The 20,422-nt window shown below is 38.1% G+C and overlaps 1 protein-coding gene across 1 annotated transcript in view; it reads left to right on the top strand.

The window, feature by feature from the left end:
- Window positions 1-20,422, top strand: part of ADCYAP1R1 (ADCYAP receptor type I) — a 91,671-nt gene that overhangs the window by 52,372 nt on the left and 18,877 nt on the right. Inside the window, exons 7-12 of the mRNA XM_086614831.1 lie at window positions 159-256; window positions 734-866; window positions 3,029-3,182; window positions 6,531-6,591; window positions 10,944-11,013; window positions 12,157-12,248. Coding sequence (XP_086470957.1) covers window positions 159-256; window positions 734-866; window positions 3,029-3,182; window positions 6,531-6,591; window positions 10,944-11,013; window positions 12,157-12,248 — 608 coding nt within the window. The remainder of the gene's footprint in view (window positions 1-158; window positions 257-733; window positions 867-3,028; window positions 3,183-6,530; window positions 6,592-10,943; window positions 11,014-12,156; window positions 12,249-20,422) is intronic.

Genomic DNA, 20,422 nt, shown 5'->3' with positions numbered 1-20,422 from the left:
GCTCTAACATGCAGTGAGATCTCCGGGGAACCAAGAGGAGAAAACAACCAGGCTGTTCAAGAAACAAATTCTGCCTGTTGTTCCCCCTGCATGATGACAGGATAAAGAGGATGTGACCATAAACGAACCGTTTAACCAGGTGTTCTTTGTCTCCCAAGGATTACTACTACCTGTCTGTGAAGGCTCTGTACACGGTGGGATACAGCACTTCTCTGGTTTCCCTCACCACCGCCATGGTTATCCTGTGTCGGTTCAGGTGAGTCAGGACACCAGCAGCGAGCTGTTAAGTCACTGGAGGAAAGAGGCTGCAGCTCACCAGCCCAAAATGGTGTTTAGCTTTTATCTCTCCAGATGTAGAATAACAGGGAGACAACACTTGAATAAAGTTGTTCCCTCAGCTTGGACACGCTTCAGCAGTCACATTTTGGTAAACTGTAGATGCAACTGCAGAAGCTGTAGGTCTGTTTTCTGCAACTGCAGTAGCTGCGTTGGACTGGGTGTATTTTATGCTATCCTGCAAGCTTTTACAGGAAAATCCCCAAATCCTCCTCTTGGTCAGGTTTAAGTCAGCATTATCCACGCGCTTGACTTTCAGATGTTACTCTTCTTATCACCAGGGCACTAGGAGTTCTGGCCATGCGTGCAGATAGGCTTAGTGTGCTATTTCCACAAAAGTAAAGCCTCTTTTTTTTTTTTTTTCTTCATTTCTTCTCCCTTTCTTTTTCCTCTCTAGGAAGCTTCATTGCACTAGAAATTTTATCCACATGAACCTCTTTGTTTCATTCATCCTGCGTGCAATATCTGTATTCATTAAAGATGGGGTTCTTTATGCTGAACAGGATGGCAACCACTGTTTTATCTCAACGGTAAGTAAAACCAAAGACAAAATCTTTTCCTTTATTTTTTTCAGCACAAGATAACAAAAAATAGTGAGGCAGGCAGCAATCTGTTGCGTGCCATAGGCTGAGAAGCTATTGGGAGAGAAAGTAATTAGTGGTAAACTTCCCTCCACGTTCACAGTAAAACTGTGGATGGTATTGTCTCACGATGTCATTAGTGTCCAGAGGTCTGTCCTTTAGGACAAACCTAGAAGTTTTGATGTCCGACTCTGATTGCTTCTTCCTTTCACAGATCTACATAGTGATAGGTGGGATGAGAGCAGTCACAAGCAATTTCCCTCATCTGAAGGTCTTTTTTTTTTCTCCAGAGTCTTACTCATTCTGGATGTCAGTCATGTGTAGACAGGGTGACCATTCAGATGTAGAAAATATGCCTGATGGTCACACTTTCAAAAAATTGTTGGTATTAGCCACGTTTTCCCTGAAGTGTGTGGTTTCACGGAAAGCAGTCTCTTTCACAGATGTGCTTAGCTATATATTACATGTAAATCCCACTTCCTTTCACGTTTAAGGCTAGTATTTGATTTGATAAAGCAATTCACTGGGTGTAATTATGATGGAATTACAGTGAGTTCCCAGACTGAGATCTCCTTTATCCATCCAATTATGAGCTAAATTCACTGTGAGTCACTTCCTCAAGGAAAGTGCAGCTGTGTAGTTTCTTAGTCAGCATTTTCTTTGTCATTTAAACTAGTTTTTGCTTTTAATTCTTCCCCATGATTAAACTGAAGCCATGTTAGAGCTGTAGTTTGTTCACACTTCTAATAGTGACATCTTCCTCTTTGTTTTGAAAGACTTGAAGCATAAAGCACATGAAAATCAGTCATCTAATGACCAGATCTTTGGCCCTGGTGGATCTTCCATGAAGAAACTCAAGATCTGATTTTTTAAATGTATTAGTTGTAGATTTTTGTCAGCCTCCCACTGCCCCAGGCAGGACCTTCCAGTTTATACACTGATTCTGCTCTGATTGGTTGAAAAGTATTACTTTTGTAGGACTAGGGATGTCTCACTGAGATGCGACACTGGCAAGACAAGTGCGTCCTACTCTCTCAGAGTCAGGGTAGAGCTTGGTTTCTACATAGAGGTTTTCATTGTAGAATCATAGAATCATAGTACCATAGAATGATAGAATCATTTGGGTTGGAAAAGACCTTTAAGATTATTAAGTCCAACTGTTAGCTCCGCGCTGCCAATTCCACCACTAAACCATGTCCCTAAGCACTGCATCTACGTCTTTTAAATACCTTCAAGGATGGTTATTCAACCACTTCCCTGGGCAGCTTCTTCCAATGCTTGACAACCCTTTTGGTGAAGACATTTTTTCCTAATATCCAATCTAAACCTCCCCTGGCACAAACTGAGGCTGTTTCCTCTTGTCCTATTGCTTACTACACAGGAGAAGAGGCCAACAGCCACCTCGCTGCAACCTCCTTTCAGGTAGTTGTAGAGAGCAATAAAGTCTCCCCTCAGCTTCCTTCTCTCCATTTCCTAAATAACCCTAGTTCCTTCTTTCATTTTAATTTTTTCTTTTGTCTGCTGCTTTCCCCCCAGTAAATGAGTGAAAGCTTCTATCCTTTTTACAGTAAATCACTTTGCTTTCTTGACACTTATGCTTGCTTTCATTTTCTGTCCCTGAGTGACGACACTTGCAAGTGGCAAGGAAGTACAGTTCTCAACTGCACACAGGAGGGTGCATCCTTTCTGATCCCACTCTCAGGGCTTTCCATAATCGTCCTGCCATTTCACATCCTTCCTTAGATTTCTCAATACACAACTGAATTCTTTTCTTCTCTGCACTTAATTCTTGGAAGGGGGCTTAAATCGAGCAATTAACGTCCATTGAGGATGCGAACTCCCACTAGCACAAGACGTTCTCAAGCTGTCTGCAGACACTCGTCGACCATCTCCCACTGGTAAAATTGGCTACCTGCCCTTTCAAGCTTCACTCTCTAAGTGGCACCTCACATTCTTCTCATGCTTTTAAAACTTTACTATTGAAAGTGTATAATACCAGACCCAGCTGTGTTCCTTTCCACTAAGAGATTTGAAGAGGCTGAAAGACTTTTTCTCTACCTGTTAGGCAGAAACAACATGAAAATAACTTTGTTTTTCTTCATTCTCTGCAGGTGGAATGCAAAGCAGTGATGGTGTTTTTTCACTACTGTGTCATGTCCAACTACTTCTGGCTTTTCATTGAGGGATTGTACCTTTTCACTTTATTGGTAGAAACCTTTTTCCCAGAGAGGAGATATTTCTACTGGTACACTATTATTGGCTGGGGTACGTGTTGTTTCTTGTCTAAAATGTGTCTCAGTGTGCAAGACGACTCCACAAACCATCTCGTATCTCCACATACAGTTTCAAAGCATAGTTTTAGTCTTTGTATAGAAGTACCACCGCAGAATGAACCATGTCGTGCTTTTTTGTCTGAATAGACTTCAACTGACAACTGGAGGACACCACATCTCTTGTAGAGATGTAGTCCACAACCGAGAATTGCCTTCTGCAAGATATGATCTTAATGCCAAGTTCTTCAGCTTAATCAAATCTGCCATGCTAAGTCTAGTCCATTTTCTAAGACTTCATTTGTGCCTTTCTTCCAGATACTAGATAAATTGAAAACATATCCAAACAGTATCCACGTATGCTCATCATACCTGGGTGGGAAATGGAAACTTGCAATGGGAAGAAACAAGAATTGTTTTGGAAAGGCCAGTTGTACAGTGACAACCAGTATTATTGTTTTTCGTACTAGCCTTCTGGAGATAAATTGATTCCTGTAACATGTTAATTCAAATAGGTCTTTGCTGACATTTTTGTGCAGAAGTCAGATGGTGAATGCAGAAGAATATATTCATTTTAAATGTACCCTAAGAAGGCTAAGCTCCATTTTTTTATTTGAACAAACGTACTGCTGAAATAATCTGGAAATAACCCTGTGTATTTATGTGTAAAGTCTACATAAAAACCATACAACTTAAACTATTCTCCTTTGAAAAAAAGTAACCCAAACTTTCAAGTAATTCACAACTGGTTTTGTTTTTTCCCTCCTGAGGCAGTTGTATATATACAAAAATTCTCATCTCCTGGCAAAAGCTCCCTACAATAGGAGCAAAGGTATAGAGAAGAAAGAAGAGAACAAGTGATCAGAAATAACCTATGATGTATAAAGGCTATTGGAAAAGGATGGCTATTGGAAAAGGTTGTTGTAAAATAACTATTAGAAAAGGATGTTTGAAGTTCTCTTTTTACTATCCTTAGATGTATAATCACATTATAGCTGAGATACCAGAATGTTTTTGAAGAGAACTTGGGGGATATGTGCATGAAAATGTGACAATTATAAAAGAAAAAAAATGTGCAAATCTTTACAATCTGAACATAAATCAGAGGTTGAGCTCTTTTAATTAAGTTTGCACAAATTTCATGTCTGTAGGTTCGTGTGAATGTGAGAATGTTGCAACACAGAGTATTAACTGAATATTTTTTTAAAAAATCCCACAGTTTCTAACGAAAGAACTACCCAGATGGGTTGATTCTGTAATGCACCCTCAGAATATTTGATCATGAGTTGAATACCATAAATAAGATCTAGCTGTTCAGTATCAATAATATCCATTAATAACACTAGAAGAATCTCCAAATGTGGATGGTTTAGGGTTTGTGGGGTTTTTTAAGTATAATATTTTCTCATCTCCTGCATATTTCAACTTGAATAGCAGTTCCCCTGACCTGGTAGGAGCAATTGGCGCTTTGCAAGAACAGAAGCACTTCCAGACTCTGGATGCAAGTCATGTAGGGCTAAAGCATCTCCTCAGCTCAGAGCTGATGGGGAGAGAGTTGCATCGAGAGCTCAGCATTTTGCAGCATCTGGATATTTGCTTCTTACAATGTGCTGAGCACATCAGTGTCCTCATTCGATCAATGAGAACTACATAGGACTGTGTCGATTCAGACTTTTTCCTCTTAAATATGCAAAATATTAGTAATTCTTCAGATAGAATGCTGTCTTTTTGAGATCTCTCCTAATGCCTACTCCTTACTCAGGATAGAAATACAGTCAACAAGATTATCTCTCTTCTCAGCCCTTGGGGCTTGTCTGTTTTCTAATGTTAATCAGAAGCTGAAAAGAAAAAGATGAAAATATGTATGTCTTTTAATGTAAAGAAAAATTATGTGAGTACACGTATATTCGTATAGCAGATGGCTCAAAACTCCAAGCTTAACATGCTTTTTGAACAGTATTTTTATGACTCATTTAGTCTAATACTGCTTTCCTGCCCATGTTTCAGATTTGGAACACCGTTCATACCATCAAAATTTATTCAGTTCAAATCAGTGCAAACCAGATAGCACGTCAGATCCATGATTGATGTTTAAAGATTATTTTTATTATTGTGCATCTGTTAAGTACACAAAGTTCTCAACATTTTCTAGGTATTCTCATGTGAGAAAAGCAGACTTCAATTTAAATTTGATATGCATGATTTCTTCTCCCCAAAGCTTGTCATTTTATTTCTTTTTATCATTTTCCTTTCAAACATTTCTCCGTGTGCTTCTTTAAAGGAGGAGGGCTTCATCAGCCATCTAGGTCTAACAGGAATATTTTTATTTCTGATAGCAGGAATATGAGATTTGACAGAAACTCGCTTAAGTGGGTTCAGTCGGATGACTAATTAATGTGACATCAACACAGCCTTGCAAAATGTATGAAACATAATTGTTCCTGTCAACTTATGACAGTCTCGTTCACCAATGCAAGCTGGGGTTGCCCAGGTCCTTGTTTTGTTTGCTTTTTAGCACTTTATCTTTCCAGTGGTGTCTGAGTAGAGGTAGGCAGTTTCCTAGTCAAAGATTTTATTTGCCATAAAACGTAGATCAAACTTACCCAGAGTTTTCTTGCAAGACTGTGTTATTTTATAAAAAAATATTTCCACTGAAAAAACACACTTTTAGTGTTTTCGGAAAGGAAAATAAATCCAAATTTCTCAGTGGATTCTTACTCTTTTGATTCAATTTGTATTTTACATGCATTTTTAAAAGAGTAAAGAAATGTCTGAAATAGAAATTAAATTCTTGCTCCCAATATTCTCTTTTGGGGGTTACTCTCCTCTACTGATTTGTTTTGGTTGAATAAGTAAAGCAAATTCACTTATTTACACAATAACAGAGGAAATGCAATATATGCAACTCATTTACAGCAAAACCACCTAAGAATACAAAGAATGCAATAATGCCATTACAGCTCAACATCTGCCACTCTGCAATTATTGCATAATTACAGTAACTCTAGACAAGGAAGCTGATGTCACTACTTTTGTTTAGTACAGACTATGTTTCAATGTTCATACAACGAGATGCAGTACAGCAACTTTGAGCGATAATGACCTAGAAAAACAAAATTCTTTCCTGTTATCAGTTTTGCTCCTGCAATCCCACCAAGACTAACCCATCCTCTGACTGCGACAGATGCTTCTAGAGCTCTGAATTGATGTAATTACTTGCATTTTTTCATGCACGGGTGCTATTAGGAAACACAAACTCAGTGGAGAAGTTGCAAAAAGTGCTCATTGCTGAGTATTAAACACGTCTAGACTGCTAACGATATCACTGTCTTATCTTCTGCAGGTACCCCAACAATTTGTGTCACTGTCTGGGCAGTGCTGAGACTTCACTTTGATGATACCGGGTAGGTATCGCTGTGTGGGAAATCATTTCATGTGCATTCAGCGTGATGGCAAAGATGAAACAGAAAAATAGTGATTTGTCTGTGCAAGTAGTTTAGGTCCAGTGTGCAACCTAGAGTGCTTTCCTCTGCAGCTGCATAAATAGCCATATTTCAGTGTCTATGTCTCTATTGCACTGGTGAATTCATGAGAGAAGATGTAGGCATCTACCCTGTAAATCCGCAGCTAAGCCGGTGGCCCTCTGTTCCCTGCTCCGTTAAATTAGTGGAGTCCAGGATATGGTTTATCTCATCTTAAAAGAGCTGTCAGGTGAACCACACCAGTGATTATCTTCTCCTCTCCGACTGATTAGGAAGACAAATGTCTTCAGCTCATCTATAGAAATTATTGCAAATATCTCTGATGTGATGAGTGAAATCTGCACAAGGAGCTGCTGAGGTTTGATTTACAAAGGCAATTAGAAGTTTAGCTTCCCCTTGGAGAGTTTTTTGCCACAAATCTAGCAGGGGAGATGAGTAGAGATGAGACAGGAAGTCCACATCCTGTTATTTGCATGAAAAAAAAAGAGGAAATGGAATAATTTCAGAAAGCATCCATTAGGGTGTATTCCACCCAAGTGGTCTTCTTCTGTAAGGAAAAATCCTGCAAAGATCCTATATCTTTTTCTAGAGGACCAGAAGGAAAGGCTGTTCCCAGAGATGGCCCTGCAGATCCCAGTAGTCAGTAGATTGACTGGTCTGATAGAGCAGCAGACATAGCTGGTAGGAATGGACATGAATGTGCACCTTGAAAATACAAAGTTAGCAATGTGTTTTGTGTTGGTTTTTTTTGACAGCTATGTTTGAAATCAGTGAAATGTTAGAAAAAATGCTGGGAGTGAGAGAGACTGAAGTTGGACTAGATTGTAGGTCTCTTCCAACTGGTATAGTCTGGTCTGGTCTGGTCTATTCTATTCTGTTCTATTCTACTCTAAAATTTGGAAAATCCAGCAGTGATCCTTTAAAAACTTTGATCTGAGTAAAAAGCATCATTATGTACCCAAGTCCCATTTCCAAGAGACTTAGGCTTATGTTTTAATTTCGCCTTGTACTAGAGATACTAGGATCCAAAATCTTCACAAGACTCACTGTTCTTTCAGATTTTCTTCATCCTTGTTCTGCCACGCTTTTTATGTGCTCTTCAAGCACATAAAGCCCTTCCTCCACTGGGGAAGCCAGTGCTTTGACCCAATGTTCTATTTTGACATTAAGACAAATTAAATCATTTATTTCCATGCAAAACAAGCCAGAAACCCCTGTTGTGTCATTATTATGATTACAACACTGGTCCTCAATGCATTAATTTATCTTAGGAGTCCAAACAGTTCTTGCATTTTGTGGGTAAGGGGAAGGTCTTGCAGGAGGAAAATAAGAAAAAAAAATAAACCAAACAAAAAAATCCCTTTCTTTTAGTTAGAGAAGCTATTTAGCATGCAACACATTTAGACAGATTCTAGCTGAGTGTCTCAGTGGTTACTTTTTAAAAATCAGCAAGCATTGTTCTGGGGGTGGGGGAGAAGCCAGCATGAGCCTGAAAACATTGCAGAAATTACTGAACTGGGAAACCACAGTCGCAAAGGCATGGACTAAAATACGGAGTCTGAGTCTGAGACTCCTCCTTGCTTGCTCCTTACAAAACTGGCAGAGCTCCCTTGACTTCAGCTCCTGATTCACATCACTGTAAGTGACAAGTTTGTGGAGATGAATGCAATTGTCTGCTTATCCAGAGCTGAGCTACTGAATTAAATAGAGTTATTCCAGATGTACACCAGAGATGTAACAGAGATCAGGCTCTGGCCTTTTCAAATGGAAATTACATCCCTCCCTCAGCCCACTGGCTCTCTTCCCTTCATCCACCCTGAAAAAGAGTCCTGTGTGTCTGACCTCCACTATAACAATGCATTGGAAAGAAATTAAGGAGCCTGTTTAGGTAGTACATCTTGTTGGCTGATCCTACAGACTTCTGTTGTGCATTGCCTTTTTTTCCTTCTGGTCATGTTCATCTGAGGAGAAGATGGTGTTTCTTCCACCACATCCATCCTATAGATGTCACAGGGACTAGACTAAACAAGTCCTTGAAAAAATCTTTGTGTGAGCTCGATCTGATTCATTGTTGACATCTGCAAGGTAGACACTGGCAACTGAGCTTGCTGAGGACACTTACTCTAAAAGGAGAGGAATAGATGTAAGAAGAATAGGCATTTGTAAGAGATGATGCATCACCCCAGAGTACACATTTAAAATACATTAGTGTGGAAAAAAAAACAACAACCTCCAAGTGTCTATTTGTCTCAACCAGAGAGCAGGATAATTTGCTGAGCTGTAGATGTCTCCAATATAGGTGGAACTAGAGCAGGTGGATTCCATCCCCTGTAATTTCTCATTTCGACACAGACAACTTGCCTGTGTTTGTGCAGGCAAGAAATGCACAATGCCTGTTTGTGCAGCCAGATTTATATTAGAATTTGCCCAGATTCTTCCAGCATTGGTCAACTCACTGAAGATTTTCAGGGTAGATTTAATATGCATATTAGAGAGGTTGAGCTCTGCAAATAGTGGGTAATTTTTGGAAGAGAGTACTTAATTTATAAATGCATACAATTAATTAGAAAGAGAATTGATGATTTTAGATCCTTTTGTTTTGTAACATACAATTGTTGATAACTGAAGAGAGTCTGATTTCCAGACTGTGGATGAGAAGGTGTTCCCTCTGAACATTTGTCTCCTTTCAAATATTTTAAGTTGGGCATCCAAATGAAGGTAACTCAGAAATGTTTCTTCAGATTTGAAAATCTCAGCCATCAGTCCCATAGATTCTGGGGGATTTTAAGTTTCAAGGCTTTGTAGATAGAAAGAAAAATATGTAATTTTTTGCAAATTTAACATCTCTAAATTTTCTCTCTTCTCACCAGCTCTACCACACACTACCTAATTGTTAATTTTATGGCAATGCAGTAAAATATTGTATATATAAGTTCAACCAAAACTTCTAAACCAGACATCACTCAGCTGCTTGGAATTTCTCTCACATGCACTTTGATAACAGAATTTTAGCTCTGCCTCCTCACACTTACACATGTATACAGTTTTGTTTAAAGATTTTCATTTCTCCCCCACATACTTCCAGACTACCATTTAAATGACACAGAAGTTGCATTAAGCTCTCGTAAGATCAGCAGTGTTTTATTTCTGTATGCACTTTCAAATTGTTACTTGGCATCTGATAAATGCACCATGACAACCACTGCTGGGACTTTTGGCTGTTGTCCCAGTGGGAGGGAAACCCTGCTTCCCAGAACTGCAGGTACAAAGTAGACATTTTTTCTGTGATTTTATGTTTTCCAGAGGAAAGTATGAAAGATAGAAAGTGGAGACAAATAAAAGACATCTTTTAACTGACAATCAAATTCTTTATGACTAAAAATAGTGTAGTGGAGGTGGTGTGGCAGGGAAGATAAGATTTTTTTTTCATTATTATTGGTTTTCTAGCTTTAAAAATACATGCTAAGGTTAAAAACCCACACATATATGGGTCCTGTAATTAGCCTTCTCTACAAATGAATATCCAAATGCGTCTCTATGGAATAAACTTCAGCAGAATCTTTTGGTGAAACTGGAGGAAGATTTTAAACTCTGCGGTAGAAATGCCATTTTATTTATGATCGCTCACTCCCAACAGCTTAAAGAGGGCGCTTTGCCCAGTTGTTGTCCAGTACCTGAAGCTTAGCTGAATCCTTGTTCCTTGGTAGGACTTGCAACCCAATAACTGGAAAATCATTCCTGTATATGAATACAGTCCATCTCTAGTACATCCTCATGTACTAGATATGTGTACAAATCCTCATGTCAGTGTCAGGAACCAACAGTCGTATCTGTTTACCCTGGAAAAGTAACTGAGACATCAAACTTTGAATGACCATCTCTTACCCTTCAAGATATCCCTGTCTTTTTTCCCTTCTATTAAGATGTCAGCTTAAAGGGAAAATTTTACAGTTATACTGTCTATAGACACAGAAACATACATAAAGGCATTTTCCAAATGGCTGAACAGTTTAGTAAGAGGTGCCATTGATTTTGCCACAAAAATACTTTTTTTTTTTTCAAGAAAGTTGGATACAGGCTGTAAAAGGAAGCTACAACAGAGACAGACTGAAGAACTATTACCTTTGAACCCAAATAGAATAATTTAATTACAAGACCAATCTCCTACTTTCTGTCCCCTTAAAAAATGTTATAAGTTTATTAACTCCTTGTTATATCTTTATCTTTCTCTTTCCTTCTCTTCCCCCCACCCATTCTTTCATTAACGACTGCAGCTGCTGGGACATGAATGACAATACTGCCTTGTGGTGGGTGATCAAGGGTCCTGTAGTTGGATCGATCATGGTAAGTAGCACTCGGAGGAGGTGCTTCCTCAACACTTCTGAGGGCAAATAACCGATGCCAATAGCTTCAAATGGCGATGGGGCCTCTCCTTTTAATTATTTGAACAGCTCTCTAAAGTGCGATAACCTTCAGACACGTTAAAGGTAATTCAGCTAATAACACTGAAGGATGTCAAGATGGAGAGGGTCCAACGGTCTGGGGTTTTTGTGATATTGATGTATGTGAGTTTCCGTGCTTTACAGACATATTCTATGAAGGATCATATTTTGACTTCAGTTATACCTGGCTTCTACTGAAGGCACGAGTCAAGCAACTAGCAAGGGACGAGTGGGCTTCTCCATTCATTCATAGTCCTCAGATCATATAGAAAATTCTTCTGAAAGAGATGCTCACATCTAGTTTAAGTTCTTGGTCTCCTTACAGGAGTAAAAGGTTGCATAAGGCACCAGTTTAAATTTCTCACTGTTTTCTTCTGGCGTTAAGAAGCTACGGAGTCAGTGACAGCCAAATCTGAAGCCAAAGCATTGAAATAAACTGGTTATATTAATCTCCAAAATTTTAAAACTGTATATATAATTATATGATTCTGTGAAAGAGAAGATGCCCAGGATGACATCAGACTAAAAGGCATGAAGATGAACATCAACATCCATGCCCCTGCCCCCACACCTCCCCTCCCAAAAGCATTAGACAGAGGGAAAGTGATATAATTTGGGATTTTCAGGAAAAAGGAGATCCTAAATTGTGGCTGAGAAGTTCCTTAGTTCAGAGAATGGGAGTTACAGATACTTTTACTGTTGAGATCTGTACTCTATGGTTTTGATGTGCAGGGATCTTTCTTTTTATTCTTTGCACTTGTTAATAATGAAAACTGTTGAAACCTTTTCACTTATGTTTATGTGGTGCTTGTGACTGAAGAAATTCTGCCTTACTTTAGCTGCTGAAAGAGAGGTATTTTTCTCTGGAAAAGGGGTGATAAGACCCTTGCAAACTTATTTCATTAATCCTGACCCTGTTAGACTTCTAGACTTTGGTTTGGAGACAAATAAGGCAATGGAGCCAGGAAGTCACTGGGAATATCTCATTCTCATACTTGAAAAAAATACATCATTGTCATCATTTTTTCCTTTCTTTTTCCCATAGATAAACTTTGTGCTTTTTATTGGCATAATTGTGATACTTGTGCAGAAACTCCAGTCACCAGACATCGGGGGCAATGAATCCAGCATTTACTTGTAAGTACAAAAAAAGCAGTAATCAATTTAGATTTCTAATATACACATAGGAAAAAAGGCAAAGTCAAAAAGACACCTCAGCTGAATTAATTTGATTTTCAAGAAGAGTCACATATTGAATTGCTTTGGTGGATTTTTACTTTTTTTAAATCCAAAAGCCACTAAAGTGCATTTTAATGCCATCTTTCACCTTTGTTCAAAAGGCCCAGAAAATAAGCTTAAATATGAGACTAAAAACAAACAAACAAACAAAACTTATTTACAGGTCAATTTTCCAGAGATTAACATACTGACCAGGCATAAATAGTATTATACTCATGGGACAGTCTGCTGTGCTTCATACATTCCAGGGACCTGGTCCAAAGTTCATTGACAGCAATGAGATTTGGCAAAAAGATTTCACTAACTTTGGACTGAATTCTAATTTAGGAATTTCTCCTGAAGTTGCTTATATTCATTTTTCTTGTAACCTTGAATACATTCTACTTAAGCCAAACAATTCCCCACACACACCTAGAATTGCTCAAAATGACTCAAAATTTGCACAACAAATCCCAAAATTTTCCTTTAAAAGTTTTAAAACTTCGTGGTTTATACTTTTTTAAAGCTGACATCATGTTTTTTTGCTGGTTTACACCTCATTAGAGGACAGAATTGGCCATTTGAGATCGTCATCATAGTCATTCCCATTTTGAGTGCATGCAGTCATTCTCCATCTAAAAATTATATAATAATTTTGAATAACTAGGATATGTGGCAGCACATCTGGTGTTTTCTTGGCTTTTCAGCCTAAACACCATGCACATTTGTTTATCAATTTTTTATGAGCTTTTGTGATTTCTAGCACTCATAAAGATGGATAAGTCTATTTGATTTAACACTAGTTTCCTGGTGAAAAAAAGGCAGGTGATGCAAACATTAAATAAAAATACAAGATGCCAGGGTCGATTAGGAGATCCTTATTTTGTAGTATTTTTTTTTAAATTATCCAGTGATCAGATTTGCCCTAAGTAGCCACACTCATAGTATAATGACATCATGCATCTAAATTACTATTTTCAGGGGAAAATATGTTCTTCAGCTGCCTATTTTTCTTCCCTTCTTTCCTACGGTCTTGTTTACATTCACATGAAATAATATTTTATGCACCACTTTTTCATGTCTGTAGTCAGACATCCACTTACTGAAAGTACTGCCCTTGAAGCTTGCTCTAAATTGTGTTTCCACAGACAAAAATAATACTTCAAATTCATTGTACAGGTGGATATATGTCAGAATTAAAACTCAGGAGAAAGCACAGTGAATAAGTTAACTGTATGCATGATTTGCCTAGGGCTTGCATGAAGACTTCCTATGTATGTGCTGCTGGGAAGTCGTCTGCTGAATTTTAGATTGTAATTAGCAGCCAAGATGTGCAGAGCTAGTTCTGATTATGAACCTGCCAAATGCATGCTTGGTGTCTGCTGCACATCTCTCACATCTCTAACATATGAAGCAAAACATGCCATAGACTCCAGTGATTTAACTAGATTATAAAACATCCTTGTCATTTTTGATCAATATGGTGACTGGGTTTTACTGATATTTTTCCTATGTGTATAGTTAGCCACCAAAACCAAGAGAAAACATCATATTTTCTGTTTCATTCGCTGCCATTATTTTTCATATTTTTTTGCAACTTTATAAATGGGTGTGTATAAATTGATCTTGCATTTATGTATGTGTTATGGAGTGGAGTGTTGTTTATCCAAACAGATTCGACAACAGAGAAGTCATAAAGAAATAATAAAAAGAAATTAAATGAATAAGTCTATGCAGATATACACCAGGCATATTCAATATTTGTGCACATATCCTGTAAAAAGACAATTGTTATACCAAAGAAAAAAGATATGGTTATGTCACCATATTGAAATCTCTGTGGCATTTAGACTACAGTCCATATTAAGCATTTCCCATGTTCTATTTTACTGTTTCAAACTATTAAACATCATCCTATCAGACCAAATTCTCCATCCAGATCTTTATCCCACAATGCATTTAAGTACTTTGCCTTTAATGCATCAGATAGATCAATTGTGGTTGAGGAAGGATGTTCAGCCTGTTTCTGAAGGTAATATCTGCAGTAGTGATTGAGATTTACTCTGGTATCAATCTTCCACTCCTTTGAATATCCCTTTAGCCAGGACTTTCATCGTCAAGAAACAAAATAAAAGACCTCACAAAAATTAGGTTAAGGATTTTAGGTAGGATTTATTTTCTTCTTATATATGGTACATCTTTAGTTTCGGGCCCTTTTAATGACTGTTTTTTTTTAGGAAAATACCTCCAGTTATATTTTGTAAACACTATAGTTATGGCTCTGCAAATCACTTAAGCCTGTATTTGGCTTTAAAAGCCTTGGGGATGTGCTTAAACTGGAAGATTAATTATACGCTGTTACCACTGTGCATTCATTATTAAAAATTCCCACTACTGAAGTTAACTGTGAGCTATGGCAAGAACACAACAGAAGAGTGCACTGCTGGGGAACTAATGTTTAATTAATATAGTGTAGCCACTAGAGACTGTACGACTTGCTTTAAAAACCCCAAACAATAATTTGTATAATTTACAGCACAATAATGAGTGCTTTACTCCCATAAAAATCAGACTTTCTCTCTAAACAACCTGATGATCGTTATGTGCAATAGCCTTTAGGTTGACAAAAGCTTGGAAACATGTAGCTAATTCTTAGCAATATTCTGCAACAGTCAAATCCGTTAGTGATTGTAAACTCCCATTTCATCAACTTGTACGTTCAGTCATGGTCAGTCGTTCACTGCCAGTCTCATGCCTAATCCATCTTTCTTCGCACGTTTGGTTCCTCCTCAAAGCTGCCTTCATGCTGCTGATCTCACTTCAGACTTGAGAGGCTCAAAACATGCCAGATCCTGAGACAACAATAACTCCATCCTTCTTTTACTGATGTTTTAGACAGAAACTGCTCCTTATGGCTGAAATGATTGGGGGCTAGATTCATCAAAACTATCTAAGCAGCTGAGCCAGGAATTAAAAAGGAAAGAGAAGCCACCTTATTTAATGTTCATTTTAATTTTGTGATTCCTTTTGATTTTTTTTTCTGAGAATCTTGAACAGATTTCATACTTCCTTCCGGTAGTCATCATAATCATTATTTACTTTTTAATGTTAGGAGTGAACTGCCAAAGGCATAAAAAAGATACAACTTTGTTTCTTAAGCAGTGTTCAGTTTCATTTAACATTGTGTCAGTCCTCAATAATTCCACCAAATTAAGCATCAACCCAAAGCAAGTTGAATCATAGAATCATAGAATGGTTTGGGTTGGAAGGGACCTCAAAGATCATCCAGTTCCAACCCCCCTGCCATGGGCAGGGACACCCTCCACTACACCAGGTTGCCCAAAGCCTCATCCAACCTGGCCTTGAACACTTCCAGGGATGGGGCAGCCACAGCTTCTCTGGGCAACCTGTTCTCAGAGTGAAGAATTCCTTCCTTGTATCCAATCTAAATCTCCCCTCTTTCAGTTTAAAGCCATTGCCCCTTGTCTTATCACTACATGAGTAGTCCAGTAATGCAAATGCAATTGATTTTTATTTGAGTGAGAAGTTCTGAGATCCTCAGGTGCTGGGGAAGCGTAAAATAATATCGATTATCTTCCTAGTGTAATTAAGACAACTATCTGCATAGTTCAGGAAGGTTTCTTGACCTATCAGGTGAGTGAATTGCATGAAAAATTGTAATGTGTCATGGTCATGGACATGACATACTTAATCCTGTAGTGCAAATGACAATGTCTTATATTTGTACCTGTATATTCTCTCCAGTTAGATATTACTTAATGTGCTTTCAAATAGAATTTTTTAATTTTTAGCAATCTCCAATAGCACAGTTTGTAAATTTTTTGGAGTAGTACCAGGTTGTTTAGGGACACTGTTACACTATATTCTGCAAGCCAAGTAGCACCACATCAGGACTCCATGAATCCAACGTGCACTCGCAGTTCTGGGGACTGGAAACACATCTTCACAACCCTACTATGGCAGGTTCAGCACACAGTGCATCATATCAGGCACACGTTATTTGCATGTATTTTCATACATCAGTCTCCTGTCTGGAATTTCAGGAAACAGATAATAACTATATCTGGCAAGGCTTCATTTTTTTTTCTTCCTTGAGAAATCCAGCCAGTAGAGTGCAACATGGTATGTTAGCATCTGCTTCGAGGCGTTCTGGTTTTGGTCAAGTAGTAGAGCGAGTACATTCACCCTCCAGAAAAAGGCATATTCCTATAGAAATGCCTATACAAGCTTAAATCCACACTCTTGTTTTCATGAGCATTGTTGCATTGCTGAGTCGTAATAGGCAGAAGATCACCTAACAGCATCACTACCATAAAGCACTACAGTAATGAAGTAAGTGTGCATGATGCAGATGCATGCTGGAATAACGTTAAGATGAAAAAGACCCACACATTTCCATCAAGGCTTTGCTTATTCATTCATTTTCAGAGGTCAAACGCATTTAACTGGCAAAGCTTTTTTTTTTTTTTTTTAACTTTAATTTCCAGTTTATCACAAACAGTATAATTTGGGAGGGGGAAGCTTGTTTCTGCTTTTGCTTTGACAGATTCTTCATAACTTTTGTATCACATGTTGAAAACTCAATGAAAAGAAAATAAACCCCACATATATCTAGCTAATTCAGGTCTACTCATTCCTCCAATCAGCATCTTGCTGGAAAGAAAGGAGAAACATGGCATATATCATAGGTAGGTACGATTTTAAATATGGTGCGACCTAGAGGGTTAGGGCAGGAGAAGCAATGTTGTAACACAAATGTTTTGGTAAACAACACTCCTCTACAGTTCACCTACAAAGTCACTGGGCACTCAATGATTCATTCTGCTACCGCTTTGTCTTGCTGCAAGTGCTCAGACTGCCAGCATTAATAATTATGGACAGGATCTCCATGCCGAAAGTCTCATTTTTTCCAAGAAAATAGCAGATGTTTGGTGAATGGTATATTCTTTAGCATGACACTTTAATTTCTTAACCCCAGGTACCATCAGTTGAATGCTCCAATGCCCACTAATCTAGCAGTGAAAGAAACTCGTGTCCCTGGGTTAATCCTTTTCTATCACAAGAAAATACAATGGAAAATGTAGATGATGCTCACTTGGTGTCAGTGTGTGAACAGCAAGGACCTGGTTCTCATTTCTAAGAAATGCTGGGAGAATAGATATTTGCTACTTTGATTGACACTTTATTCTTGACGGATTTATTTAATGCACTAGAGAAAATGTTCTCATTCACCGCTACTATACTTTTAATTTGCATTTCCCCAGACAAATTATTATTTTGAGTGTTGGTTTGAGGGTTTTTTGGTTTCTGTTTTGGTTTGGGTTTTTTTTTGGGTGGAGGTGTTAATTTGTGCCAAATCTTTTCAGGTAGAGATTGAAAAAAAAATTGAATGTACTCCTCAGGAATGTAAGTTTGTGTAGGCTATGTACCCAAATTAGCAGGAATACAATTACACAGGGATTTATTTATTTTCAGTTAAAGTAATTGAAAGCCCTATTCTGCTTTGATTATCTATCCATAGACTTGCTGTGGTCTCAACTGCTGTAAAATCAAACATCACAGAATATTTAGTGTGTTTATAATGCTCCTGTGAGCTGTCATTCCTGTTGAACACCTGAGGTTAAGATGCACAAAGGAGGCTACTCCAAATCCACCCCAGCGCCTGTGGTAGACAGAGGAACACGAACATAGATCTTTGGTTGTCAAATCTAGCTTCCTAATGTAAACACTGTCCTTTCCCCTGGTATGCATCTTTTACATTTTACAGTGATGATGGACTCAGACCTAAAACTGTATCCACCTTGAAAGTGGTTTTGTTATTTTTTAGGCCACTTGCCAGAAGGATATTCCAGAAGAGCAAATCGATATTTTTAAAGGAAATTCCATCAGTTTCCAATGATGCACAAGCATTTTAGTGGAACTTTGGCAGGCTCTGATTTTGAAACCATTGACCACAAAACTTGTGTCTTGTGGTTACAAGATCATCTGTGATGAATGCAATGTTAAAAAGTGCTCTTAGAACGCTCCTCAGAACGTGGTTAAAGTGAAAGTCCATTGTGCCTTATCCTGCACAGGTGATGTCTGTATGATGGAGGCTGACTTCTGTTATTTTCTATTTTGAAGTAGTAATGAAAAAAATGATGAATTTGTCTTTAAATACTCTTTGTGCACATTGCTTTAAGGTATTTTTATGGGAAATTTTATAGTTCCAATGGATACATGGACAGAGGATAGGATACAACACTGATTTATGTGGTTGATGAGCTAGCTGACTTTTTTGAAATCTGCCTAAGTTTCATGCTTAACAATTCTTCAATGGTGACTTAAAATTTCCACTTGACTCCATGCTCTGTGGCAGCCTCAGAGAACAAAATTCTTTGTTCACAGACTGCGTCCTAAATGAGCAAAGCACAGACTTTTTTCCCCAGCTGTTACAAGAGCAAGCCATGAACTGAAAAATAGTGGGTTTGCATTAAAAGAGAAGCCAATAATAGATGATCCTTCTCTTGAAAGATCAAGGAGATGTGCAGGTTAGTGAGGGAGAGAATAATGCCATGTTATATTCAACAGTGTGGTTCTATTTATAGAAATGTTATTTCCATTTTTCTGAAGGAAACAGTAACACAAAGCTTGATGCACTCTCAATAGTTCTATCAAGTGTTGGATTAGCCCTAACAGCCCTGTTTCTGAGGAGGTTTAGGCACAAAAAAAAAGCCTAAATAGTGTCTTATGAATTCCTGTTGAAATGTCAGTAGCATATATCTGGATATTTCAGACCTAAATGTCTTTCAAAGCCAGTATCTAAAATATTGTGGTTTGATTGCCATAACATATGGAACAGTGCTCACAACATCTAAAGGCTCAAACCAGTGTGATCCATATATAAGTTTGCATCTGTGCTGGTGCATCTGTGTAAATACAGGTCTTTGCCTACACATGTACTGTCTGAAATGCTATATATAGCTAAAATTGTTCTGGCATTGCTTTTTATAGAAAAGACTACAAATACTTTAGCAATGTGCACAATATAAAGCCACTTACTTTAACGCGAAACTGACTACACTTTACTAATTTTTCTATAATATTATGAATTTTGCCACACATTGAAGTTTAGCGATTTGTAAAAATAAGGTAGCCATCCTAAAGAAAATAGAGTACAGGCCTTAATTATGTTTCTAAAGTCCATGCACTTCATCAAAGTGAATAACCTTATTTTGATCTGTATTGATAAACTTCAGTTGTCATGGAGATCAGCAGAATAGAGAACATTCAGTGCCTAAGGGCATGCATCTTTAGGAATTATCCATGGATTTGGGTGTGGTGTTGTATCCTTTATCAGGGTAGTTTACTTACTGGGAAAATTCATGATTGTAGAGATTCAGATAATTTTTCAGAAACCTCAAACCGAGAGCTAACTCGGGAGCAACCAAATGAGACTGTTCCAGCTGTTTTCCCTTCCCCTCTCCCGTTGCTCATAGCTAAGTTCATTGTTTTGATTGCATTGTTAGGCTAAAGGGGATAGATCTGGAACTTTATTTGTCCCAAAATCAGTTTGCACCTGTTTCTTTGAATAGGTTACTTAGTGTAAAGATAAACGTGGAGTTGAAGCAACTGGTCATGCAGTAGTTGTTGCGAGACTGCAGACAATGGGGAATAATTCTGACATCTCTGATTTTGAACGTGCTTTCAACTTACATCAAAGCTTGATGCACACCAGCATCCATGGTCTTCCATTTACTTTTTGCTACCATTCACATTTTTGCCTCTACCATACGAGAACAAAAGGAGTTTAATTTCCCCTCAGTGTCTCTGCTTCTCCTTATCATTGATTTCTTATGTCTCACTTCAGCAACTAACACGCTTCACATCCAGAGGTTTTAGTTTTACGTCTGATGAATTACTAGGAAGTACTCCAAGTAAATACATAGTCCTTAGAGTCTGAAGTATGGAAGGGGCAAGAAGGATGGTGCTGTTGCAGTGCAGAAGCATTTTTGATCTGGAAGGATGAACTTCTCATGAGGCTCTTGTAACTAATATTGCACATAAAAGGAACCGTGTGGTGCAAACTGGGT

This window comes from Tauraco erythrolophus, chromosome 7 (genome assembly GCF_009769465.1).
Source record: "Tauraco erythrolophus isolate bTauEry1 chromosome 7, bTauEry1.pri, whole genome shotgun sequence".
In the NCBI taxonomy this organism is placed as follows: domain Eukaryota; kingdom Metazoa; phylum Chordata; class Aves; order Musophagiformes; family Musophagidae; genus Tauraco; species Tauraco erythrolophus.
The sequence above is the reverse complement of the archived record's forward strand: the minus strand, read 5'-3'. Positions and strand labels throughout refer to the sequence as shown.